General features: G+C 49.6%; 1 protein-coding gene across 5 annotated transcripts in view; it reads right to left on the bottom strand.

Moving 5' to 3' along the window:
* The window catches only part of LOC122541250 (ral guanine nucleotide dissociation stimulator-like), a 217,338-nt gene that overhangs the window by 17,929 nt on the left and 173,367 nt on the right, over nucleotides 1-26,042 (bottom strand). For 4 of the 5 annotated variants that reach the window (XM_087979488.1, XM_087979490.1, XM_087979489.1 and 1 more), the window contains exons 7-13: nucleotides 25,553-25,768; nucleotides 24,421-24,524; nucleotides 23,692-23,776; nucleotides 18,964-19,032; nucleotides 15,255-15,341; nucleotides 5,481-5,513; nucleotides 5,212-5,333 (exon numbers count right to left, since the gene is read on the bottom strand). In XM_087979488.1, the coding sequence (XP_087835614.1) occupies nucleotides 5,212-5,333; nucleotides 5,481-5,513; nucleotides 15,255-15,341; nucleotides 18,964-19,032; nucleotides 23,692-23,776; nucleotides 24,421-24,524; nucleotides 25,553-25,768 (716 nt within the window). The remainder of the gene's footprint in view (nucleotides 1-5,211; nucleotides 5,334-5,480; nucleotides 5,514-15,254; nucleotides 15,342-18,963; nucleotides 19,033-23,691; nucleotides 23,777-24,420; nucleotides 24,525-25,552; nucleotides 25,769-26,042) is intronic. The other variant, XM_087979491.1, reaches the window with a different exon arrangement.

The raw sequence follows: 26,042 nt of genomic DNA, 5'->3' as shown, positions 1-26,042 counted from the left end.
GAATCCATCATTAAGGATAAGGTTTCTAAATTCTTGGAAGAGCAGGGTCGGATTAGAACAAGTCAACATGGATTTAGTAAGGGAGGTCGTGCCTGACAAACCTGTTGGAGTTCTTTGAAGAGGTGACCAGTAGGTTAGACCGGGGAAACCCAGTGGATGTGGTTTACCTAGACTTCCAAAAGGCCTTTGATAAGGTGCCACACGGGAGGCTGCTGAGCAAGGTGAGGGCCCATGGTGTTCGAGGTGAGCTACTGGTATGGATTGAGGATTGGCTATCTGACAGAAGGCAGAGAGTTGGGATAACAGGTTCTTTTTCGGAATGGCAGCCGGTGACAAGCGGTGTCCCGCAGGGTTCAGTGTTGGGGCCGCAGCTGTTCACGTTATATATTAATGATCTGGATGAAGGGACTGGGGGCATTCTAGCGAAGTTTGCTGATGGTACAAAGTTAGGTGGACAGGCAGGTAGTACTGAGGAAGTGGGGAGGCTGCAGAAGGATCTAGACAGTTTGGAGGAGTGGTCAAGGAAATGGCTGATGGAATTCAATGTGAGCCAATGCAAGGTCTTGCACTTTGGAAAAAAGAATAGAAACATGGATTACTTTCTTAACGGTGAGAAAATTCGTAAGGCCAAAGTACAGAGGGATCTGGGAGTGCTAGTTGAGGATTCTCTAAAGGTAAACATGCAGGTTGAGTCCGTGATTAAGAAAGTGAATGCAATGTTGTCAATTATCTCGAGAGGGTTGGAATATAAAAGCACAGTTGTGCTACTGAGACTTTATAAAGCTCTGGTTAGGCCCCATTTGGAGTACTGTGTCCAGTTTTGGTCCCCACACCTCAGGAAGGACATACTGGCACTGGAGCATGTCCAGCGGAGATTCACACGGATGATCCCTGGAATGGTAGGTCTAACATACGAGGAATGGCTGAGGATCCTGGGGTTGTATTCTTTGGAGTTTAGAAGATTAAGGGGATATCTAATAGAAACTTACAAGATAATACATGGCTTGGAGAGGGTGGATGCTAGGAAATTGTTTCCATTAGGCAAGGAGACTAGGACCCGTGGACACAGCCTTAGAATTAGAGGGGGTAAATTCAGAACAGAAATGCGGAGACATTTCTTCAGCCAGAGAGTGGTGGGCCTGTGGAATTCATTGCCACAGAGTGCAGTGGAGGCTGGGACGCTAAATGTCTTCAAGGCAGAAATTGATAAATTCTTGGTGTCACAAGGAATTAAGGGCTACGGGGAGAATGCGGGTAATTGGAGTTGAAATGCCCATCAGCCATGATTTTGGGCCGAATGGCCTTACTTCCGCTCCTATGTCTTGTGGTTTTATGGACAGTTAACGGTCAAGGTTTGATTAAATTTTGAAACGACGGCCGGTTGACCTGAGGGGCGAGGTGGGGAAGGCCAGAGCACTGGGCAGCAGCGGGCAGCTTTTCCTTTTGTCGAGTTGACAGAGACAAGTAGGGTGTGCACATGTTCTCACTCACGGCAAAGAAGACCCTGCTCAAGATTACTCTCCACTGGCGTCTACAGAGACAAAACTCAGGGAACAGGGAGAGGGGAGGTTCAGTCATTTCAGCGCTATCCCCTCACCTATCAGTCAGAAATCTGGCTAGACCACACCCCCTGGGCACTGCAGCTCAGGAAGGGTATATTTCAGTTTTGGAGGGAGTGCAGCGGATCAATTTACCAAAATAGCGCCTGATCTCCAAAGGTTAATGACAGAGAGTGCTTACACAGGTGAGGTTCATGCTCCTTGGCCTTCAGATGCTAAGGAGCAGCACGGTGGCTCAGTGGTTAGCAATGCTGCCTCACAGCGCCAGGGACCCGGGTTCAATTCCAGCCACTGCCTGTGTGGGTATTGCACATTCTCCCCGTGTCTGTGTGGGTTTCCTCCCAGAGTCCAAAGCCATGCAGGTTAGGATGGACTGGCCGTGCTAAATTGCCCCATGGTGTTCAGGGGATGTGTAGATCAGGTGAGTGAGCCATAGGAAATATAGGTTTACAGGGATAGGGTGTGGAAGAGTCAGAGCAAACTCGATGGGTCAAAACAGCTGCTTTCTGTACTGTAGGGATTCGATAAAACTGATCCAAATAGCAAAAAAAATTAAAGAGAACAGCTAAGGTTGAATAGAAGAATGTCTTGTCCAGAAGCAGAGAGAAGTCTCTCAAATTAGAGCTAGACTTACTAAGTGATTATAAAGGACACAGGTCCCCACAGAAACACGGGTAGACCATTTCAGCCCGAGATTGATAGATGTTTGTTAACGATAGGTAAAGGATGTAGTTTTTTCCAGTTCTTTTACCTTACATGCTCAAGGCCAGCATTTGCTGTCCTTCACATTGTTGCTGTTAGGAATGTGATGGGGAGCCGTTTTAATGAACTGCTGGGATCCATGTGAAGTGGGTGTCGAACACACAACTGAGTAACTCGCTACACCAATGCAGAGGGCAACTACCAGTCAACCACGTTGCTGTGGGTCTGCAGTGATACTTAGGCCAGAGAATGCAGGGGCAGTAGCTTGCGTTACCGAAGGGACCGCGTGAATCAGACGGGCTTGTGGTCATAAGGAGAAAGTGAGGACTGCGGATGCTGGAGAGTCAGAGCCGAAAAGTGTGGAGGCGCTGGAAAAGCACAGCCGGTCAGGCAGCATCTGAGGAACAGTAGAGTCAACGTTTTGGGCATAAGCCCTTCATCAGGAACGTGGGGGTGGGGAAGGGGGCTGAGAGATAAATGGGGGTGGGTGGGAGTGGGGCTGGGGGGGGGAAGGTAGCTGGGAAGGCGATAGGTGGATGAAGGCAGGGGGCTAACAGTGATAGGTCGGAAGGGAGGGTGGAACGGGTAAGTGGGAAGGAAGATGGGCAGGTCAAGGGGGCAGTGCCAAGTTGGAATGTTGGCTCTGGAATGAGGTGGGGGGAGGGGAGATGAGGAAATGGTGAAGTTGACGTTGATGCTGTGTGATTGGAGGGTTCTAAGGTGAAAGATGAGGTGGCCTTCCTCCAGGTGTCAGGTGGCTTGGATCTGGCGGTGGAAGAGGCCCAGGACTTGCGTGTCCTTGGCGGAGTGGGGCGGGGGATGGGGGGAGTTGAAGTTATGCCAATAGCCACGATGACTGAACAGCTTCCAATTCCAGATTGATATTCCCCCCCACCCCACCGCCCACCTGCAACCCCCCAATCCACAACTGGCAAGGGATTTGAAAACCTCCTGCCAAAACATTAGCCTGAATCCCGGGATTTCTCAGGCCAGTGATGACACCCAATCATCCCAGCTCCGACAATGCAGCCGCAAACCCGGAACTGAGGAGGGGGCGGAATTGAGGAAATGAGCCACCCCCTTGCTCCTACAGTTAAAAATGAGCTGTAACATGGTGAGGGGCATAGCTGAGGTAGGCAGGAAGGAACGGGGGAATGAACGGGGCTTAGATTTAAGATAAGCCTTCGAAGGGGGTGTGAAGAAAATATTTTCACCCCGGGGAGTGGTGGTGGGATTCTGCAATTCATTGCCCGTCAGGGCAGTAGAGACAGAAAGCCAACTAACACTTAACAAGTATCGACTCAGACATTCACTTGCAATGCCAAGACACGCAAGGCAATGGGCCACATGCTGGGGAAAGGGGGTGAGAATAGTTTGTCCATTGACATTTTTTTGACTGGTTTTTCATGAGCTGAGGACTCTTTTTCTATGGCTGAGATTGACACCCCACCCTTCGTAGAATATACAGCACAGGAACTGGCCCTTCTACCCACAAGCTGTGCTGAACCTGATGCCAAGTTAAGCTCTGGAGACAGTGAGGTCTGCAAATGCTGGAGATCAGAGTTCAGAGTGTGTTGCTGGGAAAGTACAGCAGGTCAGGCTGCATCTGAGGAGCAGGAATCCTGATGAAGGACTCCGGCCCGAAACGTTAATATCCTTGCTCCTCGGATGCTGCCTGACCTGCTGTGTTTTTCCAGCAACACACTCTCAACACCAAATTAAACTCTGCCCGCTTTTGGTCCATTTCCCCCCCCCACCCCCTACAGGTTCCTTGGGGTTCATAGAATCACTACAGTGTGGAAACAGGCCCTTTGGCCCAACAAGTCCACACTGACCCTCCGAAGAGTAACCCACCCAGACCCATTCCCCCTACCCTGTAACCCTACATTTACCCTTGACTAATGCCCCTAACCTACACATCCTTGAACACTATGGGCAATTTAGCATGGCCGATCCACCCTGATCTGCACATCTTTGCACTGTGGGAAGAAACTGGAGCACCTGGAGAGAATGCATGCAGACACAGGGAGAACATGCAAACTCTACAGATAGTCACCCAAGGCTGGAATCGAACATGGGTCCCTGGAGCTGTGAGGCTGCAGTGCTAACCACTGAGCCACTGTGCCGCCCCGATGCATATTCACATGCTTACCTTAAAGTCCCTTAAACACTCCTACCGCATCTCCCTCCACCACCACCCTGGCAGCGTGTTCCAGACTCCTGCTACTCTCTGTGTAAAAACACTTGCCCCTCGCATCTCCTTTAAACTTGCCCCCCTCACCTTAAATGCATTGCCCCACCCCCCCACCCCCAATAGCAATAGATATTTCAACTCAGGGACAAAAGACTCTGACAGTCAATCATCTCTGCGTCTCAGTTTTCATTATTCATTCTCATCAATTGCCTTTGGGAGCAGATAACTTGAAATTGTCCTGAGTTAGACAATTTATGATCGTAAGGGTCCACAGCATTTGTTCTGTATTCCTCCCAGATCTGCCCAAATGCTTCTTAAATTACCAAATTGTACTCAGCTCCACCACTACCTCTGGTAGCCCATTCCAGACACTCACCACCTTCTGTGTGAAAAACATTGCCCCTATGGACCCTCTCCCCTCTAGTTTTGGACTCCCCCACCCTGGGGAAAAGCTATTGAATATCTATGCCCCTCATGATTTTTTTTTATCAACCTCTATAAAGTCAGCCCTCGGTCTCCTCCGCTCCAGCGCAAAACCAAGTCCCTGATCATGAAGAAAGCAGTCAGCCCGGAGAAAGTGAGGGGTGCAGATGCTGCAGATCAGAGTCGAGAGTGTGGTGCTGGAAAAGCACATCTTGGTGAAGGGCTTATGCCCGACTCTCCTGCTCCTCGGATGCTGCCTGGGCGGCTGTGCTTTCCCAGCGCCACTCGACACACAAAGCAGTCAGCACCAAGGCCCTGACAGGACTGTCTCACCTTTCAGCTTCACTGAGCGTCTCCAGGCCGTCGAACCAGTTCAGGAATTCCGGATCTTTCTCAAAGTGGTAATTCTTGCAGGCTTTCTGGAGCAGCTTAATCTGGGCGATGATTTCAAATTCCTGTCAGTCCGCCACAATGCCCCCCGCACCCCAGCCCGGGACAAACAGAGAAAATAAAACATAAGGATTGGAACAACAACAAGAGAAAAAAAAAAATCACACACCGAAGGGCTGGACGGAAGTGGCAAATTGCCACGGGAAACTTACCTTTCTCCGCTTCTCAAAGTTAATCAGTCCGTTCTGGAAGAGAGAGGGAAAATTGTTTGCAGTTACGTTCTGAAAGAGTTGCAAAGTTGAAGAGCCCTCCCTTCCCCAACGCTTTAAGGAGTTGAAGAGCAAAGTTGAAGAGCCCTCCCCCCCCTTTCCTGGAACTTATGCTCTCGGGCGGCACGGTGGCTCAGTGGTTAGCACTGCTGCCTCACAGCACCAGGGACCCCGGTTCGATTCCAGCCTCGGGCGACCCTCTGCATTGGAGTTTACATGTTCTCCCCGTGGGTTACCTCCAGGTGCTCCGGTTTCCTCCCACAGTCCAAAGAAGTGCAGGTCAGGGTGGATTGGTCGTGCTAAGTTGCCCCGTAGTATCCAGGCTAGGTGGATTAGCCATGGGAAATGTAGGGTTAAAGGGATAGGGCAGAGGTGGAAGAGTCTGGTTGGGATGCTCTTTAGAGAGTCAGGGTGGACTTGATGGGTGGAATGGCCTGTTTCCACATTATAGGGATTCTATTAAGAGTTAGCTAGATGGAGACAGAAGTGGATGTCTTCACAAAGAACAAGGGGTCCAAATATATATATTTAAAAATGATCATCCCTGCATTTCCCATGGCTAGTGCACCTAACCAACACATCCCTGAACACCATGGCCAGTTTAGCACGGCCAATCCACACTAACCTGCACAGCTTTGGATTGTGGGAGGAAACCAGCGCACCCGGAGGAAACCCAGGCAGAACATGCAAACTCCATACAGTCAGTCGCTCGGAGACTGGAATCGAACCCAGGTTCCTGTCACTGTGAGGCAGCAGTGCTAACGTACTGCCTTTTTATTAGCTGCGTCCCTTTTCGCTCCAAAGAAGAAAACTGTGTGGGGGGCATTGATTGTCTAAGGTTCGTGAGCAGCTACAGCAAGACATCAGGAAAGCTAATCGAATGTGACATTTACCACGTGGGGGAGGTTGAGGGCAAATTAAGGGAAAGTGAGGACTGCAGATGCTGGAGATCAGAGCTGAAAATATGTTGCTGGTAAAGCGCAGCAGGTCAGGCAGCATCCAAGGAGCAGGAGAATCGACATTTCAGGAAGAAGGGCTCATGCCCGAAACGTCGATTCTCCTGCTCCTTGGATGCTGCCTGACCTGCTGCGCTTTACCAGCAACATATTTTCAGGCAAATTAAGGGAGGCAATTCTTCAGTGGTAAGGGACATGGAGGAGATCTGTGCAGAGCACTGGTCCCCTTATTGAAGGAAGGATGTTGGAAGCAGGCCAGAACAGGGTAACCCCTCGAACAAGAGGATTGCGTTATGAGGAAAGGTTAGTCAAGGCTGCACTTGCATTGGAGTAAGAGGTAACCACATCAGTAAGATCCCAAGGTCGACTTGGACAACATGTCCTTCGATGGAATTCCAGGATTCAGAGTCACAACGGAAGGGTCAAAATAAGACCGATAAGGAGAATCTCTTTTCTCACAGAACAGTGTACCTTTGGAACTCACTTCCTTAAAATCAACAGAAAGAAGTATCTGGAATATTTGTAAGGTGGATGTGGGAAAAGGCTCGTTCTGCGAGAGAGGAGGTGGAAGCTTGCGAGGGAATAGGCAGGAAAGCGGAGCGATTAGATTGGCCACGACTTAACGGGGGGGACAGCAGGCTTGAGAGGCCGAGTGGCCTAATTCGTAGGTCAGTGGCAGCCAATCGGGATCTTTAACGTTCTGAAAGGGGTGGACAGAGAGGATGTTTCCGCTTGCAGGGAAGAGGGAGACCGAAGGCCACCAATGTAAGGTCCGTTCGCGGGTACAGTTCCTGAGAAAGGTGCAGGGCTGCTCTCTCATTACAGAGAGGACTCAGGGCGCTGGGCAGGGTGGGGGGGGGGGGGTTGGGAGGGGGCGGAATCTAAACTGTGCAGCCAGAAAGAGTAAAAGCACCGTACTGCAAGGCTGAAGCAAACACAAAACTGCTCCACTCCACCCAAAGCATGAACTCTCGTCTTTTCTCTCTCTCTCTCTCCACAGATGCTGCCAGACCTGCTGAGATTTCACTTCCCAGCATTCTCTGTATTAGCACCTCATGGAGTAGTTGGGGGAGGGGAATATGCTGTAAATGCATCTGAGGCTAAACTAGTTAAGCATATCGAGTCAGAGATAAACAGCACGGAAACAGGCCCTTCGGTCCAACTCGTCCATGCCAACCGGATATCCTAAATCAGGGGTGAGGAACCTGCACCTTAAGGCCATTGTGTGTGGCCTTTTGAATGAATCCAAATTTTGCACAGCAAATCTTTTATTTTTTATTAATATGGTTTTTGTCCTTTATTACTTTTATTTTAATCTTAAAATGAATGTATTTAAAATACCAGAGAGTAAAAGAAAATTCAACGAAATAATCCTCACAGACTGACCGCCACAATTAAAAATGTGAATATTGAAGAATATATAATTGAAGTTTCTTGGATGCAGCCTTATTAGATTACAACTAACATAATGCAGCCTTCCAACATGAAAAAGTTCCCCACCTCTGTCCTAAATTAATATCGCCCCATTTGCAAGCACTCGGCCCATATCCCTGTAAACCCTTCCCATTCATGTCCCCATCCAAATGCCTTTTAAATGCTGTAATTGTAACAGCCTCCACCACTTCCTCTGGCAGCTCATTCCACACATGCACCACCCTCTGCGTGAAAAAGTTGCCCCTCTGGTCTCTTTTATATCTTTCCCCTCTCACCCTAAACCTATGCCCTCTAGTTCTGGACTCCCCTCACCCCAAGGAAAACACTTTGGGCTTCTCACCCTATCCATGCCCCCCATGATTTTATTAACCTCCAACCTCCTCAGCCTCTGATGCTCCAGGGAAAACAGCCTCAGTCTATTCAGCTTCTCCCGATAGCTCAAACCCTCCAACCCTGGCAACATCCTTGTAAATCTTTTCTGAACCCTTTCAAGTTTCACAACATCCTTCCAACAGGAGGGAGACCAGAATTGCATGCAATATTCCAACAGTGGCCTAACCAATGTCCTGTACAGCCGCAACATGACCTCCCAACTCCAGTACTCAATACTCTGACCAATAAAGGAAAGCATACCAAACGCCTTCTTCACCACCCTGTCTATCTGCGACTCCACTTTCAAGGAGCTATGATCCTGCACCCAGAGCAAAGAATAAACTATAAAAGCACGTGAGGAACAATAGTGGGTGCAATTGAATGAGATAAAGAGCGAAAGGGAGAAGTTCAAGTGGCAGATAGACATCAGCATGGACACACTGCAATGAGTGGTCAGTTGGGAGATCTATGTAATTCTGAAAAGTCTCTTATTATTACTTGAGAGAGGGTCAGGGAAGGATGTGCTGCAAAAATTCAATTATTGGTTCTAGATGTTCGCTCTGGTGTTTTATCTGCTTTCAGATCGTAACGAATTTGAATTAGAATTGGCTTTATTCTCACATGTACTCAAATCAGCCCAGTGAAACGTTTACGGGTTGTCACTTATGGCACCATTTTACGTACAAAGGTACCTCGGTACAGATTCTTAGGTGAGAATTGTCAGGGGCAAAATAAAAATAGAAAAACACAGAAATAAGAGCGTAGGAGAAAGCGTTTTGATTGAACCCTTACATTGTGGGAGCAGACCATGCAGCTTGTCGAGTCCAAAGCAACCTTCCAGAGAGCAACACACCCAGCCCACAGCTACTCCACACCTTTGGACTGTGGGAGGAAACCCGTGCAGAATGTGCAAACTCCACACGCAGACAGTCGCCCGAGGCTGGAACCAAACCTGGGCCCCGGGTACTGTGAGGCAGCAGTGCTAACCACTGAGCCACCAGGCCGCCCACACTCTGCAAGCTTCAATATCTGGTGGGCTTGATGGATCAGTTGGATATTTTCCTGCGCCCCACCCCCAATATTGTCCTGTTCACATTTTCCTTTCCAGCTGAATGGATTAAGCCAGGACAGGCTCTGATTTATGCTGGTTCAAACCTTTGATCCCTTCTGATTGTGTTTTGGTGTTTTCACTGCAATAATAATCCAGGGGTCCAGATATTACCACAATCGCAGGCCACCAGAAGGTGAATTTAATCAATAATGAAAATAAAGTTGGCTTTAGTCACTGTCAGTGAGCATCAACTGGTCATAGAGCATGGAATCAGACCCTCCAATCCAACTCAATCATGCTGACCAGATATCCTAAACTATTCTCGGCCCCATTTTCCAGCATTTGGCCCTTATCCCTCCAAACCCTTCCTATTCGTATACCCATCCAGATGCCTTTTAAATGCTGTAATTGTACCAGCCTCCACCACTTCCTCTGGCAGCTCATTCCATACACGTACCACCCTCTGCGTGAAATAGTTGCCCCTTAGGTCTCTTTTATATCTTTCCCCTCTCACCCTAAAGGTTTACCTGCTAGTTCGAACTCTACCCCACCCTGGAGAAGAAAGACCTTGGTTCCTCACCCTATCCGTGGCCCTCATGATTTTATAAGGTCACCTCCTAGCCTCTGACGGTCCAGGGAAAACTGCCCCAGCCTGTTCCCAGCTGGTTCACCGATGCCCCCCCGAGGGTAGGAAATTGATTCAGTCTGGTCTGTACGCGACTCCACACCCGCAACGACGTGGCTGACTTTGAGCTGCTCTTTGAAAGTGACGAGGGCGCTATTCAACTTCAAGGACACCTCAGAATGCATGACCAAGACAGACTTTGCCTTTATCCCATGTAATACTGCATTGCCACATGGGGGCGCCTTGGTGCTGACAGTTTGATGTCGACATGAATGCGGGATACGCACATCCGACCTTGATCCTGCCTCATTTCTTCATCACCTCTCGGGACATGAGGAGGGGCTTCTGACAGGGCACATCGGTAGCGTCCCTATCTCTGAGCCAAGTGGCCGGCGTTCAACCCCCACCTTGTAACAACAGCCCCCGACAGAAAATATCCGCAGAGGGCGATCTCCGAACAAGTGCCGCCCTGAATTTGTAACCTGCTGCGGCTTATTTCCGTTGTGATTCCTTTCCCTTGCGCGTGCCAGGGGTTTTGACGGCTGCTGGTGTCGTGGAGAGGTACTGTGGAGAGTCCGGCTGGATGGAAGAGTGTGGCAGGAGCTGACTTGGCCTCGTGTGTCTATTCCGACTCTTTCGAAGACTGTCACCGCTTCGGAAGAATTATTACCCACTGCAGCCAACCCTGTAATGATTTATCCAGCTTCCTTTGGGAAATTCCTATTTTATCAGCTTTCATCACTATTTCCGACAGTGCAACGCAGACCATAACAACTCATTGTGTAAATGCATCCTCACAACGCCCTCAAAACAACTTAAACCTGTGTCTTTTTGGCCTTTGGAAACAGTTTCCCCTTACTTAAAAAAAATCCTTCTCAATTTTGAACGCCCCCCCCCCCCCCTCCAACAAATTCCATCTCAACTCTGCTCTGGTGAGAGTTATCCCGATCTCTCCACGTTTGCTTCATTGCGGACAGAATTCTAGTAAATCTCCCGGGCACCCCTCCCACACGGTCTGACATCCCTTCCTAAAGTCTGGTCCCAAGCCCAACCAGGAGCCAACAATGAGTTAAGGGTCTGTGTGGGTGAAAGGCAGGAAAGTGGAGGTGAGAATTATCAGCTCGATTGTGATTCCATTGAATTGCGAGAGGGATAGGACTCAAACTGGGGGCCGAATGGACTACATGCACTCCGACATCTTAGGATTCAAATCAGACTACTGCAATAGGAACGGGTGGCCATGTGCTTACAAGTTGTCGGTTGGAGTGTCCACACATGAAAGACATTGAAGAAGTGACAGCGAGGGTCATGGGAAATTTGTTCAAACATTCTCAGTCAAATGAACACAATCTATTTGGTCATCTCATCTGTGCCATTCCGTCCCTTCGACATACCCCCCATCCCCTGCCCTTCCCATGCCACCCTCGCATGCCCCTTCCCGTCCATTGGCATGTCACCCCTCCCATGCCTTTCCAACGCTCTCACACACCACCCATTGCTTCTCTTCCTACCCATCCAATGTGCTGGCCTTTTCATTGGGAAAAAGACCCAGGTATAAGGACAGAATTCAACACCCCTGGGGTGGCACGTTGGCTCAGTGATTAGCACTGCTGCCTAACAGGGACCCAGGTTCGATGCCAGCCTCGGGTGACTATCTGTGTGGAGTTTGCATGTTCTCCCCATGTCTGTTTGGGTTTCCTTCAGGTGCTGAAAAATGTGTTGCTGGAAAATCGCAGCATCCAAGGAGCAGGAGAATCGACGTTTCGGGCATCCTGAAGAAGGGCTGATGACCGAAACGTCAATTCTCCTGTTCCTTGGATGCTGCCTGACCTGCTGCGCTTTTCCAGCAACACATTTTTCAGCTCTGATCTCCAGCATCTGCAGTCCTCACTTTCTCCTTCAGGTGCTCCAGTTTCCTCCCGCAGTCCAAAGATGTGCAGGTTAGGGTGAATTGGCCATGCTAAATTGCCCCATAGCATTCAAGGATGTGTCAGTCAGGTGAATTAGTCAGGGGTAAATATAGGGGAAATGGGTCTGGGTGGGTTTCTCTTCTGAGGGTCAGTGTGGACTTGTTGGGCCGAAAGGCCTGTTTCCACACTGTAGGGATTCTATGATCCCGAAAAGAATTTGGAGACTTTTGTCGGTTGTAAGACACGGAACTGAGCCTCATACATCCACACCAGCCAACGCTGGTGTTATGGTCAACTGCCCAGCCTCCTGAACACCACCATCTGAAAGTGCCCCTCCACGCCCATCACCATCCTGACTCAGGAATATCTCACTGTTCGTTCACGGTCGCTGGGTCATAATCCTGGAACTCGGGACCTACTGGAATTGTGGGTTTACTGACAGCGCAACATCTGCAATGAGTCAGCTCACCATCACCTTCTCAAGGGCAACTAGGGGCAGGGGAGAAAGGCTGGGCCCGCATCCCACCAATGAAAACAAGCCTCCAATATCAAACAATGACTCCTTGCTCCCTCAAGTGCTTGTCTAGTTCCCCTGCAAAATTTGTCTATTTACCTCAACCACACTCTGTGTGATCACAAGTTCCCCATTCTCACCACCTCGTTCTGGGTAAAGTATCTTCCGAATTCGGGACAGATTTCTTGGGAACGGTCTGACGTTAATAACTTCTGGTTTTGGTCTTATTTTTTTGGGGGGGGGGGGGGGGGGGGGCTGGTGTAGGGGGAATATTCTCATGACGTCTACCCAATCAAAATCTTTCATCATTTGCAAAGAGCTTTGCTGGGTTTGCTGTTTTCCAGATAACGCAGCGGGAGGCTGTTAGTTTGAGAGGGGAATGGTGAACTAATTGTAGTATAGTGATGGCTGCTTCAAGTAAGGTTGACTGAAAGGTGAGGCATACTGAGGGCAGTTAGAGCAGACACTGCCTTCCTTCAAGAAACAAGGGTGTTGTTTAAAAGGGGAGCGAAAAACACTTTTGACCACAACCCCATCCAGAAGTGATCAGCACATAGTGCCCTCGAGACCCCATGGGCAAAGGAGAGGGTCGATCCTGTGGCATGGTTCCCCGAGCAGACTGTCCCAGTCATTTGGCAGAATGCCTCATCACCAGAACTTTCAAACAAGCACCAAGACATCGCTCGGCTGGTGGTGAGAAGGGCACTGCCTGTCAGATCCTTCATGTACACCCTTTGGTCTGTGCCACCACACGCTGGCCTCAAAGCAGCTGCAGGGAGGTGGGTACAGACTGTCACACATCTCCCTCTGGAGTGTGCCTTTGTAAAGGGAGTGTGGAGGGAGGTGCAGTGGTTTGGGTCGAGGTTTGTCCCGAGCAGCTCCGTGACTCCGTGCTCCCTGGGACACACACCGAGACAAACGTCGCCTGTGCCTGGAGGGCCGTCACCTCGGTGAAAGACGCTCTTTGGTCTGCCCGAAACTTGTCGGTCTTCCAGAGCAAGGAGCTGATCCTGACCAAGTGTTGCAGACTGGCACATCCCAAGGTCCAGGACTACGCGCTGAGGGATGTACTGAAGCTTGGGGCAGCTGCTGCCAAGGCGCGGTGGGGATAGACCACTGTCTGGGGCCTTCCTGCTGAAGCACTCTGCGCTTTCAGTTATCGGACCCTCCCGGTGCCTCAAGTGCATGTAGATATAGTCTTGTACAAGTAATGTCTTTGGTTTGTTTGTTGGATAATTGGAGAGGTGGATCTCAAGCCTGCTCTCTGCGGATACAGGGACATTGAACATTGAACTTGCAGGATTAGTGACAGTTTGTTTGCAAAATGGAGTCAAACTCCTTCAGGCGTTACTGTCCAGAACCGAATTGGTTCAGGTGTTATGTGTGGAAAGATATTTTGATGAGTAAAGTACATTTTTGAAATAAAAGAAAAAGGAGTACCATCTACAATAATTTCCCCGCCAAGTCACACACCATCCTGACTTGGAATTATATTTCTGTTTCTTCAAATGGGTCAGAGCCCTGGAACTTCCTTCCTTACAGCACTGTGCGTGTACCTAACCCCTCTCTCTAAGGACAGACGCTTACAGAGAAGAAAGCTCATCATCGCACTTCCCGAGGGCAATTAGGGACAGAATATAAATGTGAGCTGAGCCAGTCGTACCCAAGAACACGGGCTTTGGATAGGTAGCTCCAAACAGGATTTCGCTCTGCGCTTTCAGAGCTCCTGAGGCCTGTTTATTGCACGGTGAGGTGCATTCAGGACAGCGGTGCAGCCTCCCACTCCTATGTCTGTAAGGGGACAGAGGTTTACTGGGCCTCCAGGATGCTCTACGTGGTCCTATGTCGCACTGTGGACTGCGACACTGGGAACATCCGAGGTGCAGGAGAGTCGACGTTTCGGGCAGAAGCTCTTCCTCAGGAAGAGCATAAGCTCTTCATCAAAATTCCTGATGATGAACTTATGCCCGAAACGTCAACTCTCCTGCTCCTCGGCTGTGGCCTGACCGGCTGTGCTTTTCCAGGGCCCCACACTTTCTGACTCTGATTGCCCAGCAGCTGCAGGCCTCACTTGCTCCATCGCCGCGGATCAGCGAACTGACTCAACCGAAAAACAACCAAATGAACGGCGGCTGCTGGAAGTCAGAAACTGAAACCGAAACTGCTGGAGAAACTCAGGCAGCATTTGCGGATAGAAACGTTTCGGGTCCAGTGGCTCACCTTCAAGAACGGATGCGAGAGCATAGGTTCAGGGTGAGAGGGGAAAGATTTAAAAGGGACCTAAGGGGCAGCTTTTTCACGCAGAGCGTGTATGGAATGAGCTGCCAGAGGAAGTGGTTGAGGCTGGTACATTTACAGCATTTAAAAGGCATCTGGATGGGGACATGGATAGGAAGGGTTTGGAGGGATATGGGCCAATGCTGACAAATGGGACTAGATTAATGGTCAGCATGGACGAGTTGGACAGAAGGGTCTGTTTCCGTGCTGTTTATCTATAGGTCTACGACTGACCAGCCACTTTCTGATTTCTCTGATTCTTGACGTTAGTAACTCGAAAAACAAAGACGGGACAAACCGCACCGTCTTATTTGCAAAAGGTTGCGCGCAGGCTATTTGTTTAAGAGCGTGGCTCCTTTTAATCTTTTTTTTTTAATGCGTCCACACACGGTCACCCAATGGAACAGGAACAGGGTCTGCCAGCAGTCAGTGAGTCACAGACAGAGACACGGGGCGGGAAAGACTCTCAGGGCTAGGAAAATTCCAGATGCAGAGTTGCACGTTGCCCCCACCTCCCATGTCGCTTGCCTCCCCGCAACGTCAACATTCTGACAGCAATCAGCTGAACGCCCACTCACCTCCACGTAGTCCTTCACAGCAGTGTCCAGCATCACCAGGTCAGTCAGGAAGGTCCCGAGGTAGGGCACAGTGCCCTGAACGACATTCTGCAGAGACACCAGCACAAAGGGAGACGACACTGAGTGTCCCTGCTATCTCGGTCCTGTCGATGCCTGAACTCACCAGGGCAGCGCCTGCTGCTCTCCTCCCCCCCACTAACCCCTCCCCTCCCCCGACTCCCGACTCAGTCTTCACTGTGCGCCTAACACGAGTGGAACACAGAACGGCCACAACGACTGGGGGAAAACAGGTCGCCGGGGACTGACGCAGTCATACAGCACGGCAGCAGGCACTTCGGCACATCCAATCCATGCCGAACATTATCCCAAATTAAAGTACAGGTCAGTAGTGCCATAGAGATGTACAGCAAACAGACCTTTTGGTCCAACTCGCCCATGCCAACCAGATATCCTAACCTAATCTAGTCCCATTTGCCAGCACTTGGCCCATATCCCTCCAAACCCTTCCTATTTATATACCCACCCAGATGTCTTTTAAGTGTTGTAATTATACCAGCCTCCACCACTTCCTCTGGCAGTCCATTCCACACACGCACCATCCTCTGTATGAAAAAGTTGTCCCTTAGGTCCCTTTTAAATATTTCCCCTCTCACCCCAAACCTATGCCCCCTAGTTCTGGACTCCTCCACCCCAGGGAAAAGATCTTATCTATTTACCTTATCCATCCCCCTCATGATTTTATAAACCTCTATAAGGTCACCCCTCAGCCTCTGACACTCCAGGGAAAACAGCCTCAGCCTATTCAGCCTCTCCCTGTAGCTCAAACCCTCCAACCCTGGCAACATCTTTTCTCATTCTGCTATAACGCGAGTGTATTGTTAATGTAAATTCGCTATAGCGTGATTGACAAATTGTTTCTAAACCACGATCTTTCAAAGCGTGTATAGGTTAGAACGCGATTTCACCCCCATTAGTTTAAATGGTGCTGCTATTACACAATTTTCTTATAAGACTGGGCTGCATGAAGATGGAACTACTGCATTATAGTAGAACCCCCTCGTCCAACCTTTATAGGTGCGCCAGCGAGAGCATTCTGTCTGGATGTATAACGACCCGGTATGGCAACTGTACCGTTCAAGATTAGAGACGGTTACAGAGAGCGGTGAACTCGGCCCGGACAATCACAAAGGCCAACCTCCCATCTACAGAATCCACCTACCAGGCCCACTGTCAAGGAAAGGCCGCCAGCATTCTCAAAGATCCATCCCACCCTGGCAATGTTTTTCTACAACCTCTACCATCGGGGAGAAGGTACAGAGGCCTGAACACACGCACCAGCCGGTTTCAAAACAGTTTCTACCCTCCTGTTGTTAGAACAAAGAATGGACTCACAAACACTTAACATTCGCCTGTACTTGTGTTTTTGTTTTTGGTGCTATTTACCTATTGTTTACTTATCTCTGCTATTTAACTCTGTGATCTGCCTGTATTGCTCGCAAGACACAGCGTTTCACTGTGCCTCGGTACACGTGACAATAAACTCAATTCAATTCAATTCCGAAAAGTCTTTAAAACATTGTAACTGCACCCACGTCCTCAGGAAACCCTCTGTGCAAACAATTTGCCCCTCATGCCTTTCTTAAATCTCTCCCCTCTCACCTTAAAAAAATGACCCCCTCGTGTTGAAATCTCCCATCCCAGGGGAAAACAAAACACCTGCCATTCACCCTGTCTATGCCCTTCATGAATTTATACAACTCTATAAGGTCACCCCTCAAACTCCTACACTCCAGGAAAAAAAGTCTCAGCCCCTCCTAATAACCCAAACCTTCCACACCTGGCCACATCCTGGTAAGTCTCTTCTGAAGCCTCTCTCACTCCACAATTTCCAGCCCCTGTCCATTGTAATTGAACAGCCATGTTCAAGGCCAGCTCACCACCACCTTCTCAAAGGGGCAACTAGGGACGGGCAGTAAATGCTGGGCCCAGCCAGCGACGCCCATGTCCCACGAATGGATTAGAAAAAAACCCAAAACCGTGCTTGTGTCATCTGGGAAACCTGAGAGGGAGAGGGAACCCTCAAGGGCATAGTTGCCTAGCAACGAGACAGGGATGGAGGAGCGAGTTCAGGAGGCTGGATTAGCAGGAGCTTTGAGGATGGGAGACCACACACCTCACCGAGATAAGGCTTTAAGATGCAAATGTTTCCTTTTCTTCTTGGCTGTTTCTTGTGTTGCTGGGTTTTTTTAGAAAATTCTGTTTCTTGTATGTTCTGTTTCTGTTGCTGTGAAATTCTGGTTCTTTGTAACTAAGATGGCGGCACGCTGTTCACCGTACTCCTGTACTTGAGTGCATGTGCCAATAAAACCTAATTGGAATTCTAGCGTCTCTGAACAGGAACAGGCTGTATTATAACCGCTGTTTGCTTTATAATATAGGCTTGGATATATACCCATGTGGGTTGTGTCTGCTCAGAAGGTATGTCAGGGAATGTTCCCCAATTGCCCGGATGGATGAGCGAACCTCCATTAACACTCAAGGAACTTGACACCATCCAGGCTACAATGACCTGAATTGCCAGCACCCTAACCCTCGCTATGGTGAGGCGATGGCCTACCTCGCATTATCATGGACTATTAATGCCAAAGACCTAGATAATGTTCTGGGACCCCGGGTTCAAATCCCACCGAGGCAGATGGTAGACTTAAATTTAATTTTAAAAAAAACAGAAATCTGGAATTAAGAGTCTCATGATGATCATGAATCGTTTTTGGGAAAAAAAACCCATTTGGTTCACTAATGCTGTCTAGGGAAGGAAGCTGCCAACCGTACCTGGTCTGACCCACAGCAGTGTGGTCAACTCTCAGCTGCCCCTCTGGACAATAAATGCTGGGCCCAGCCAGTGACACCCCGGTGAATGTTATTAAAAAAATAACTCACTTTCTCCAAGATGGGTATCAAACGCTGGCCTCACCAGCAGTGTCCACATCACCAGAATCAATAAAGAATGGATTTTTCTCATGACGTTCAGCAGGGCAAATATAAAAGTAGTTCGCTGGTTCAGTGCAGAGCTCAGAGGGATCCGGGTGTGCCGTTTGACGAATTACAAAAAGTTAGTGTGCAGGTACAGCAAGTGATTAGAAAGGCGGATGGAAATCCTAAGAGGAGTTATAAAGGGTTGGGAGACCTCACTGCACCGTACAGAGGTGGGAACCAAAATCTGACGTATCATGTACCATGTTGGACAGCCTTATTTGAAAGGGGAGTTGAGAGAGGATACACTTGAATGGCTTAAATAGTGAAGCAACGTTGAACAGCTTGGGCCGTTTAAGGTAAAGGTAGGTTGCTGAGTAACAGAGGAGCTGAAGGGCAGGCAGACAACAGAAGTCAGGTCAGCCAGACCAGCCCTGATTATACTGATTGCCGAACAGGCTCAGACAGCTTACTCCTGGCTCCTACTCTGCACCACACAAGGGGGACCTTGTTATTTTCTTTCGGGGGTGGGCTTCCGGAGAGCAATCCTGAGCTGCTCAACTTTCCAGTCATGTCTGCTCCAGTTTCCCAGGAACAGTTTCCACCCCGGACCCATATAAGTGCACGGATGTGACAGACAGCCATAAAAGCTGCCAGAGATTCGAGGCCCACCCTGATCAAATCGGTACCGTCTCTCGCTTTCGACCGCATCAAGACGTTAAAAAACGAGACTTACGGGAGCTTTATGGTCCTTCAGCCTTTTTGGGTGTTTCTTGTCCAACGTGGCGAACTTCGACGTCCCTTCCTGCAAATTCGTCAAAACAAGGAGACACTTTTTAAAAAAAAATTCCCGTCTGTCAGAAACTTCAGCTCAGAAGCCCAGGACGTATCTCCCGGGATGGGACCCACGAATCAATGCCAATGTTACCGCGACTGGCAGCTGGGGAGATGCCAACTATCACCGAACACAGAACAGTACAGCACGGGGAATGGACCCTTCAGCTCATGAGCCTGACGCCAAATTAAATGTACCCCTTCTGCTTGCCCATGGCCCCTATCCCTCCAGTCCTCACATGTTCACACACTTATTCAAAAGCTCCTTGAACGCCCCTGACATATCAGCCTCCACCACCATCCTTGGTTCCAGACTCCTACCACTCTCTGTGCAAAAAAGACTTGCCCCTCACATCTCCTTTGAAGTTGCTCACCCCCCCTCCAGCCTCACCTAAAATGCACCCAAGTGGGAGCTCATCCGTGGAGAATGGGCACAGTTAGTGCCAGCCAGAGGCGTAACCTGGCTAAGGGGTGGAACCACAAGTGCATTAGAACGCCAATAGGAGACTCAGTGCGAGGGCAAAGACTGAGGAACTCCGATCTGAGGGAAGAGGGTGATGGGGTTTGTGGCCTGAATTTCCGCTCCACCCCGGGACTGGGGACCACAACAGCAGAGTGAGATCGGGAGCTGTGGCCACTCATCCCAGAGAAATAGTGCCAGGCGCAGAGGCAAACTGGGCACAGATTCTGCCCCACTACAGCGACACTTTGGTCAAACGATGAAGAGGTGCCAAGGAACGAGGAAAAAAAGGCACATCCACACCACCCCCTCCCAACCCACTCAAACCTCACCCCCTCCTCAAGGTCCCCTCATGCACTGTCCGTTCCATGTCAGTACCCAACCATATCACTTCATGACCCCCCCCCCTCCCCACATCTGTTCCCCCGTGACATCTGACACCCCCACCCCGTACCAACCAGTTCCCCAAGGCCCTTTACAGTCCCTACGCCAACTTGGTACTGGTTGATGCCAAATCATGCACACCTCCCCTTTCTCTTACCCACGGCCGGTAACCACCATGAACCCACCTTAAACCCCTTGCTGAAATGTTCTTCATCCTAAGAATGATTTCCAGCGATTAACTGCTCTCATTGACGAAACCTCATCCACTCCATTCATCTTTCTTGCATCCCTTATGAAAATTCATATCTCCACTGAGGAGGAGACAATGGCCGAGCGGTATTATTGCTAAACTATTAATCCAGAGACCCAGGTAATGTTCTAGGATATGGGCCAAGTGCAGGCAGGTGGGACTAGTTTAGTGTGGGATTATGGTCGGCATGGACTGGTTGGGCCGAAGGGTCTGTTTCCTTGCTGGATGACCCTATGGCTCAAGTTTGAATCTAGCCACTGGCTGATGGTGGCACTTAAATTCAAGAAAACCTTGTAATTAAGAGTCCAACAATGACTATGAAACCATTGTCAACTGTTTTAGAGTCACAGAGATGTCCAGCATGGAAACAGATCATTCGGTCCAACCCGTCCACGCCAACCAGATATCCCAACCTAATCTAGTCCCATTTGCCAGCACTTGGCCCATATCTCTGTAAACCCTTCCTATCCAGGTGCCTTTTAAATGTTGTCAATGTACCAGCATCCACTACTTCCTCTAAGAGGAAGGGAGGACTACAGATGCTGGAGATCAGAGTTGAGAGTGTGGTGCTGGAAAAGCACAGCAGGTCAGGCAGTATCTGAGGAGCACTGATAAAGGGCTTATGCCCGAAACGTTGATTCTCCTGTTCCTTGGATGCTGCTTGACCTGCTGTGCTTTTCCAGCACCACACTCTCCACCACTTCCTCTGGCAGCTCATTCCACATACGCACCACCCTCTGCGTGAAAAAGTTGCCCCTCAGGTCCCTTTTATATCTTTTCCCTCTCACTCTAAGCCTATGCCCTCTAGTTCTGGACTCCCCAACCCCAGGGAAAAGGCCTTGTCTATTTACGTTATCCATGCCCCTCATGTTTTATAAACCTTTATAAGGTCACCCCGCAGCCTCCGATGCTCCAGAGAAAACAGCCCCAGCCTACTCAACCTCTCCCTATAGCAGGAGCCCTCCAACCCTAGCAACATCCTTGTGAATCTTTTCTGAACCCTTTCAAGTTTCACAGCATCCTTCCCATAGCAGGGAGACCAGGATTGGAGAAAGTATTCCAATGTCCTCTACACCGTAGGGAAGGGAAATCTGACTTCCTCACCTGGTCTGGCCTACATGTGACTCCAGACCCACTGCAATACCTGAGTCTCTGGATGAGTGAACTCGCAATAATGTTGCTAGGCCATCGCCTTCCCTTAGCGGTGCAGTGGTAGTGCCCCTATGTCTGAGTCAGCAGGTCCATGTTCAAGTCCCACCTGCTCCAGAAGTGAACCATAACATCTCTGAACAGCTTAACTGGAAAATATCAGGACATGAGAATTGGTAGCAATACTCTGTCTCAACCACAAGTTCTGCCACCTAGAGGACAACCCCTGGTACCTTGTGGTAGTGGTAAATTCTACCAATTTGTAGTAAGGTAAAGCCACCATTGTCCTAACAGACCATAGGGCTGCACTCTCATTAGCAGTGGAGGGGAGAGAGAGAGAGAGAGAGAGAGAGAGAGAGAAAGAGAGAGAGAGAGAGACAGAGAGAGAGAGAGAGAGCCGACTAGAGGTGGTCTAAGCCAAGGATCACCATGCCTCAGGTGAGTGGGAGGAGTTGAGAAGTAGAGACCTTCATAACCTCTACCAGTATGGGAATTGAACCTGCACTATTAGCATCACAAACCAGCCGTCCAGCTAACTGAGCTGACTGACCGCAGGAGCGGCGCGCTGGTTCAGTGGTTAGCACTGCTGCCCCACATCGCCAGGGACTCGGGTCTGATCCCACCCTCGGGCAACTGTCTGAGTGGAGTTTGCAAGTTCTCCCCATGTCTGCGTGGGCTTCCTCCCACAGTCCACAGGGTAGGGTCAATCGGCTGTGCCAAATTGCCCATAGTGTTCAGGGATATGTAGGTTAGGTGGGCTTGCCTTGGGAAATGTGGGGTTACAGGGATGGGATGCTCTTCGGCAGGTCTGTTCAGACTCGATGGGCCGAATGGCCTCCTCCCACACTGTATGGGTTCTATGACCCCCACCCTCCCTCCCCAGTATGTGGTACAGAGTAGCGATTGTTTACAGCAGTTTCCGAAGGGGTCCTGTTCTCAGATAACATGAAGGTTCATTGCAGGATCGCAATCAGGAAAACTGCATTTAGTCAGACATCCCAGGACCTTATGAGAGCTGGAACAGATACATCTGCTCCTTCCGAAAGCTAACTTGGAACAATCAACCCACAGACAGCGCGTGGCTTCAGGAGAATCAATGGAGCCCAAGTAATGTCAACAGTAGCCCCATTCAAAACTAAGACATAGCAACACAGAAACAGAAAATAAGGACAAGAGTAGGCCATTCGGCCCTTCGGGTCTGCTTCGCCACTCGTGATGATCGTGCCTCATCATTCGATTATCCTTGTCCCCCCATCCCCTTTAGTCAAATTCTATATCCAACTCAGTCTCGAAAATATGCAGAATTCTGGTCTTGCCTGCTTTGCCTGGCTCACCACTCTGCGAGTTAACAATAAATTTCTCCTGATCTCAGTCCTAAATGGTCCACTCCATATCCTCAGACTGTCACCCCTGGGTCTGGACTGCCCCAGCCACTGGGGACATCTCCTTCCTGCATCTACCCTGTCCCGTCTGGTTCGAATTTTCTAGCTGTTGACCAGACTCTCCCTTATCCACGCCAGTGAATGCAATCCTAACTAACTCAACCTGTCCACTGCCATCGCGGCAATCAATCTATTCAAAAGTAACCATTTGGACCTGCCATTTATTGTGTATAACCTATGGGTATATGTGTTAGGGACCAGGTTAAACCACTCAGAACATTCTGAAGCAGGCAACCCAGACCATAACGTTCCAATTTGCTTTGGTAAGTGTACAGTGAAAACTGCACAGAGTAAGTTAGCGAGATTGACTACCAGGTTTTAAAACAGACAAAAATGCATTCACTAAATTACACAACAAAACACAAAGAACAGATTAAAGAACCCCTACAGAACTCAGTCTATCCAAACTAGACTTAACTATGCTGTTCTGAATATACACAACAATCCCAATAAGTAAACCCCCTTAAAAAACAGGGAACAAACGCTTACAGGTTGAAGTTAGAAGGTCAGAAGGAGAGAGAGAGAGAGAGAGAGAGAGTTTTGCAGTCTGTTTCCACACAGTTCACTGCTGAACTCCTAACTAGTTCTGGACTGACCTGCTCAGCGAGACATCTGACCACTCCCCTTTCATTATACAGGTCACTTCTAAAACATGACCACTTTGGTCTGAAGTCTCATCTGTTCACATATTAACAAAAAAGGCCTCTCATTACCCTTTAATCTCTCGACCAAACCAGTCTAATCAGAAGCAGGAGCTGTCTACGACCGCTCTGAGAAAAACCAAGGACACAGAATTCTTGAGAAAAGGAGCTGCTTTTAGAGAAAAGGGACAGGTTTTGTGACACGTGTCACCTCAAGCTTCCCGTTGGTGTGTCATTATCTAGCTGCACACTAATATTGAGTAGAGAGAGATGTACCTTCCAGGTCCAAATCCGAATTCCTTACCCTGATCAGCAGCTCCCGGCTTTGGGAATAATTATTCTCCTCCGAAAAGATCTCTGACAGTTCATTGTAACTCCGGAAGATTTCTCTGGAAATGGAGGCAACGCAAGGCGTACTAATTAGAGAGTGATAACTTTGATCCTCGTCTCAGGACTGGAAATGTAAACGGATCCAATTTATCGTGACACTGTCTGCCCGTGAGGTGTCTCTTGGGAAATCTAAGCTGCCAACTGTCAGTTGGAGTCTGCAGAAGTGTCCCCTCTCCAAATGAGAATCTGGGAACAGAGCTCCATCACTGAGAAATGCAAAAATGCAGTCCTCCATACTACAGGAACAATATCGGAGCATCATGTCAACTTCACATTGCACTGGAGATTGGGGAACGCCATGGCCATAACGAGTTACTGACCCTAACAGTGCATTATACCCGAGAATCTGGGAACGCGAAACATTGCTCCTGACTCGCAGTATTCTTCGGAATCCCGGCCAGGGGGCGGACAGTGAGATTCCTGGGAATCTGGAAATTTTGCTCCAGTACTGGCCAGATGATTCCTGGAACTTCCAAACTGGAAGCCCGGTCCCAATTTACACCGTCCCTCGGGATCTGGGATCATTGCTCCGATGCCGAGACACTAACATCACCCCCGCCTCCCCCCGCCGACCGGGCACGCGGTCCACTCCGGGAACGTCGACCCAGTACTGGGATCCCATCTCCCCCTCCGCCGCACATACCTGGGAATCTCCTCCCACGTTTTCTTCAGTCTGTGGACCGGGTTCGACTGGAGGGCGGAAATGATGGCGTAGAGTGAGGAGAAGTTCTTCAAAGCCCGGCACTCCTGGAGACAAACACAATGGGGAGGAACGGGAAAAAAAACGGAGTCAGTTTCAGACGGATTCCCACCGATAACGCTCAGCGCAGACAGCCTCGACCACCTTCCCCCATAACCCCCAAACACAGCAGTGAACCAAAGCAGGGAAATGACCGTCCTGGGAACAATTCAAACGCTTTCGTATTCCCAATCTTGGCGAAATTCTCCCGCTGACCTCAGGCTGCTACTGAGATTGCAGGGATCCCCTTGACAATGGGGGACAATTGTGAGTGTTCAGGATTACATCCATCGCAGGGAAGGTGCTAGCGGAGGCAATGGTCTGACTGTGTGATCGTTAGAGCTATTAACCGAGAGAGCTGAAAATGTGTTGCCGGAAAAGCGCAGCGGGTCAGGCAGCATCCAGGGAGCAGGAGAATCGACGTTTCGGGCATGAGCCCTTCTTCGGGAATGTGGAAAGTGTCCTATTAACCGAGAGATGCAGGTAATGTTCTGGAGAAAGTGAGGACTGCAGATCAGAGTCAAAAAGTGTGGCGCTGGAAATTCCTGATGAAGGGCTTATGCCCGAAAGATCAACTCTCCTGCCCCTCGGATGCTGCCTGACCTGCTGCGCTTTTCTAGCGCAGCACTTTTTGACTAATATTCTGGAGACTCAGGTTCGAATCCCAGCACTGCAGATGGGCGGAACTGGAATTTGTTAAGAATCTGGAGCGATGATGAGCTTGGGATCTGAAAACCAGCTGGTTCCCTGATGTCCTTGAGGGAAGGAACTGCCATCCTTACCTGGTCTGGCCTACATGTGACTCCAGACCCTCAGCAGTGTGGTTGACACTAAACTGCCCCTCTGGCCGATAAGGGATGGGTAATAACGGTCAGACTAGGCAGTAACACTCACATCCCGTGAATGAATAAAGATCAAAAGGTGATGACCTGTTAACGCAATAGTTACTGAGTTACTGCACTGGCGTGAGCAGACATACGGAGCACTGGGGGAACTGGCGACCCCACGGTTAGAGGGGGCTATGGTATGAACTTACCTCTGCGACACGGATCCATTTCTCCAGGATGCGGGCACGCTGCTGCGGCCGGAGTTTGGTGTTGGTGAGGCAGGAGCTGATCACGCAGTTGGCGAGTTTGTTGAACTGCCGGACAGTGGCCCAGATGGTAGCAGCCATGTTCTCCTTCCCTTTCTTATCGCGCTGAGACCAGATCGAGCCCAGGCAGTGGTAGGGCACTACCTTCATGAAGAGCTCCTGGTTGGGGTGGGGAACAAGCAACAAGTAGTTTAACCACACATCGAGTGATCTCCGCTGGGCAAGGAGAGATCAGGAACATGATTACAAGACAGGAGCAATCAGAACATAAATCCGGGACAGGAGAGGCCAGGAACACGTGAGATAGGAGGGCCTAGAAATGTAAAGGTTGGATAGCAGGGACCTGGAATGTAAGTGAGAGGAGAGACCACGAATAAACATGAGATAGTAGAGCAGGAACGTAAATGTGGGACAGGAGAGATCAGGGACGTAA

This window comes from Chiloscyllium plagiosum, unplaced genomic scaffold (genome assembly GCF_037043375.1).
Source record: "Chiloscyllium plagiosum isolate Xiang-an unplaced genomic scaffold, Cpla_swu_hap1 HiC_scaffold_35, whole genome shotgun sequence".
Lineage (NCBI taxonomy): Eukaryota > Metazoa > Chordata > Chondrichthyes > Orectolobiformes > Hemiscylliidae > Chiloscyllium > Chiloscyllium plagiosum.
The sequence above is the reverse complement of the archived record's forward strand: the minus strand, read 5'-3'. Positions and strand labels throughout refer to the sequence as shown.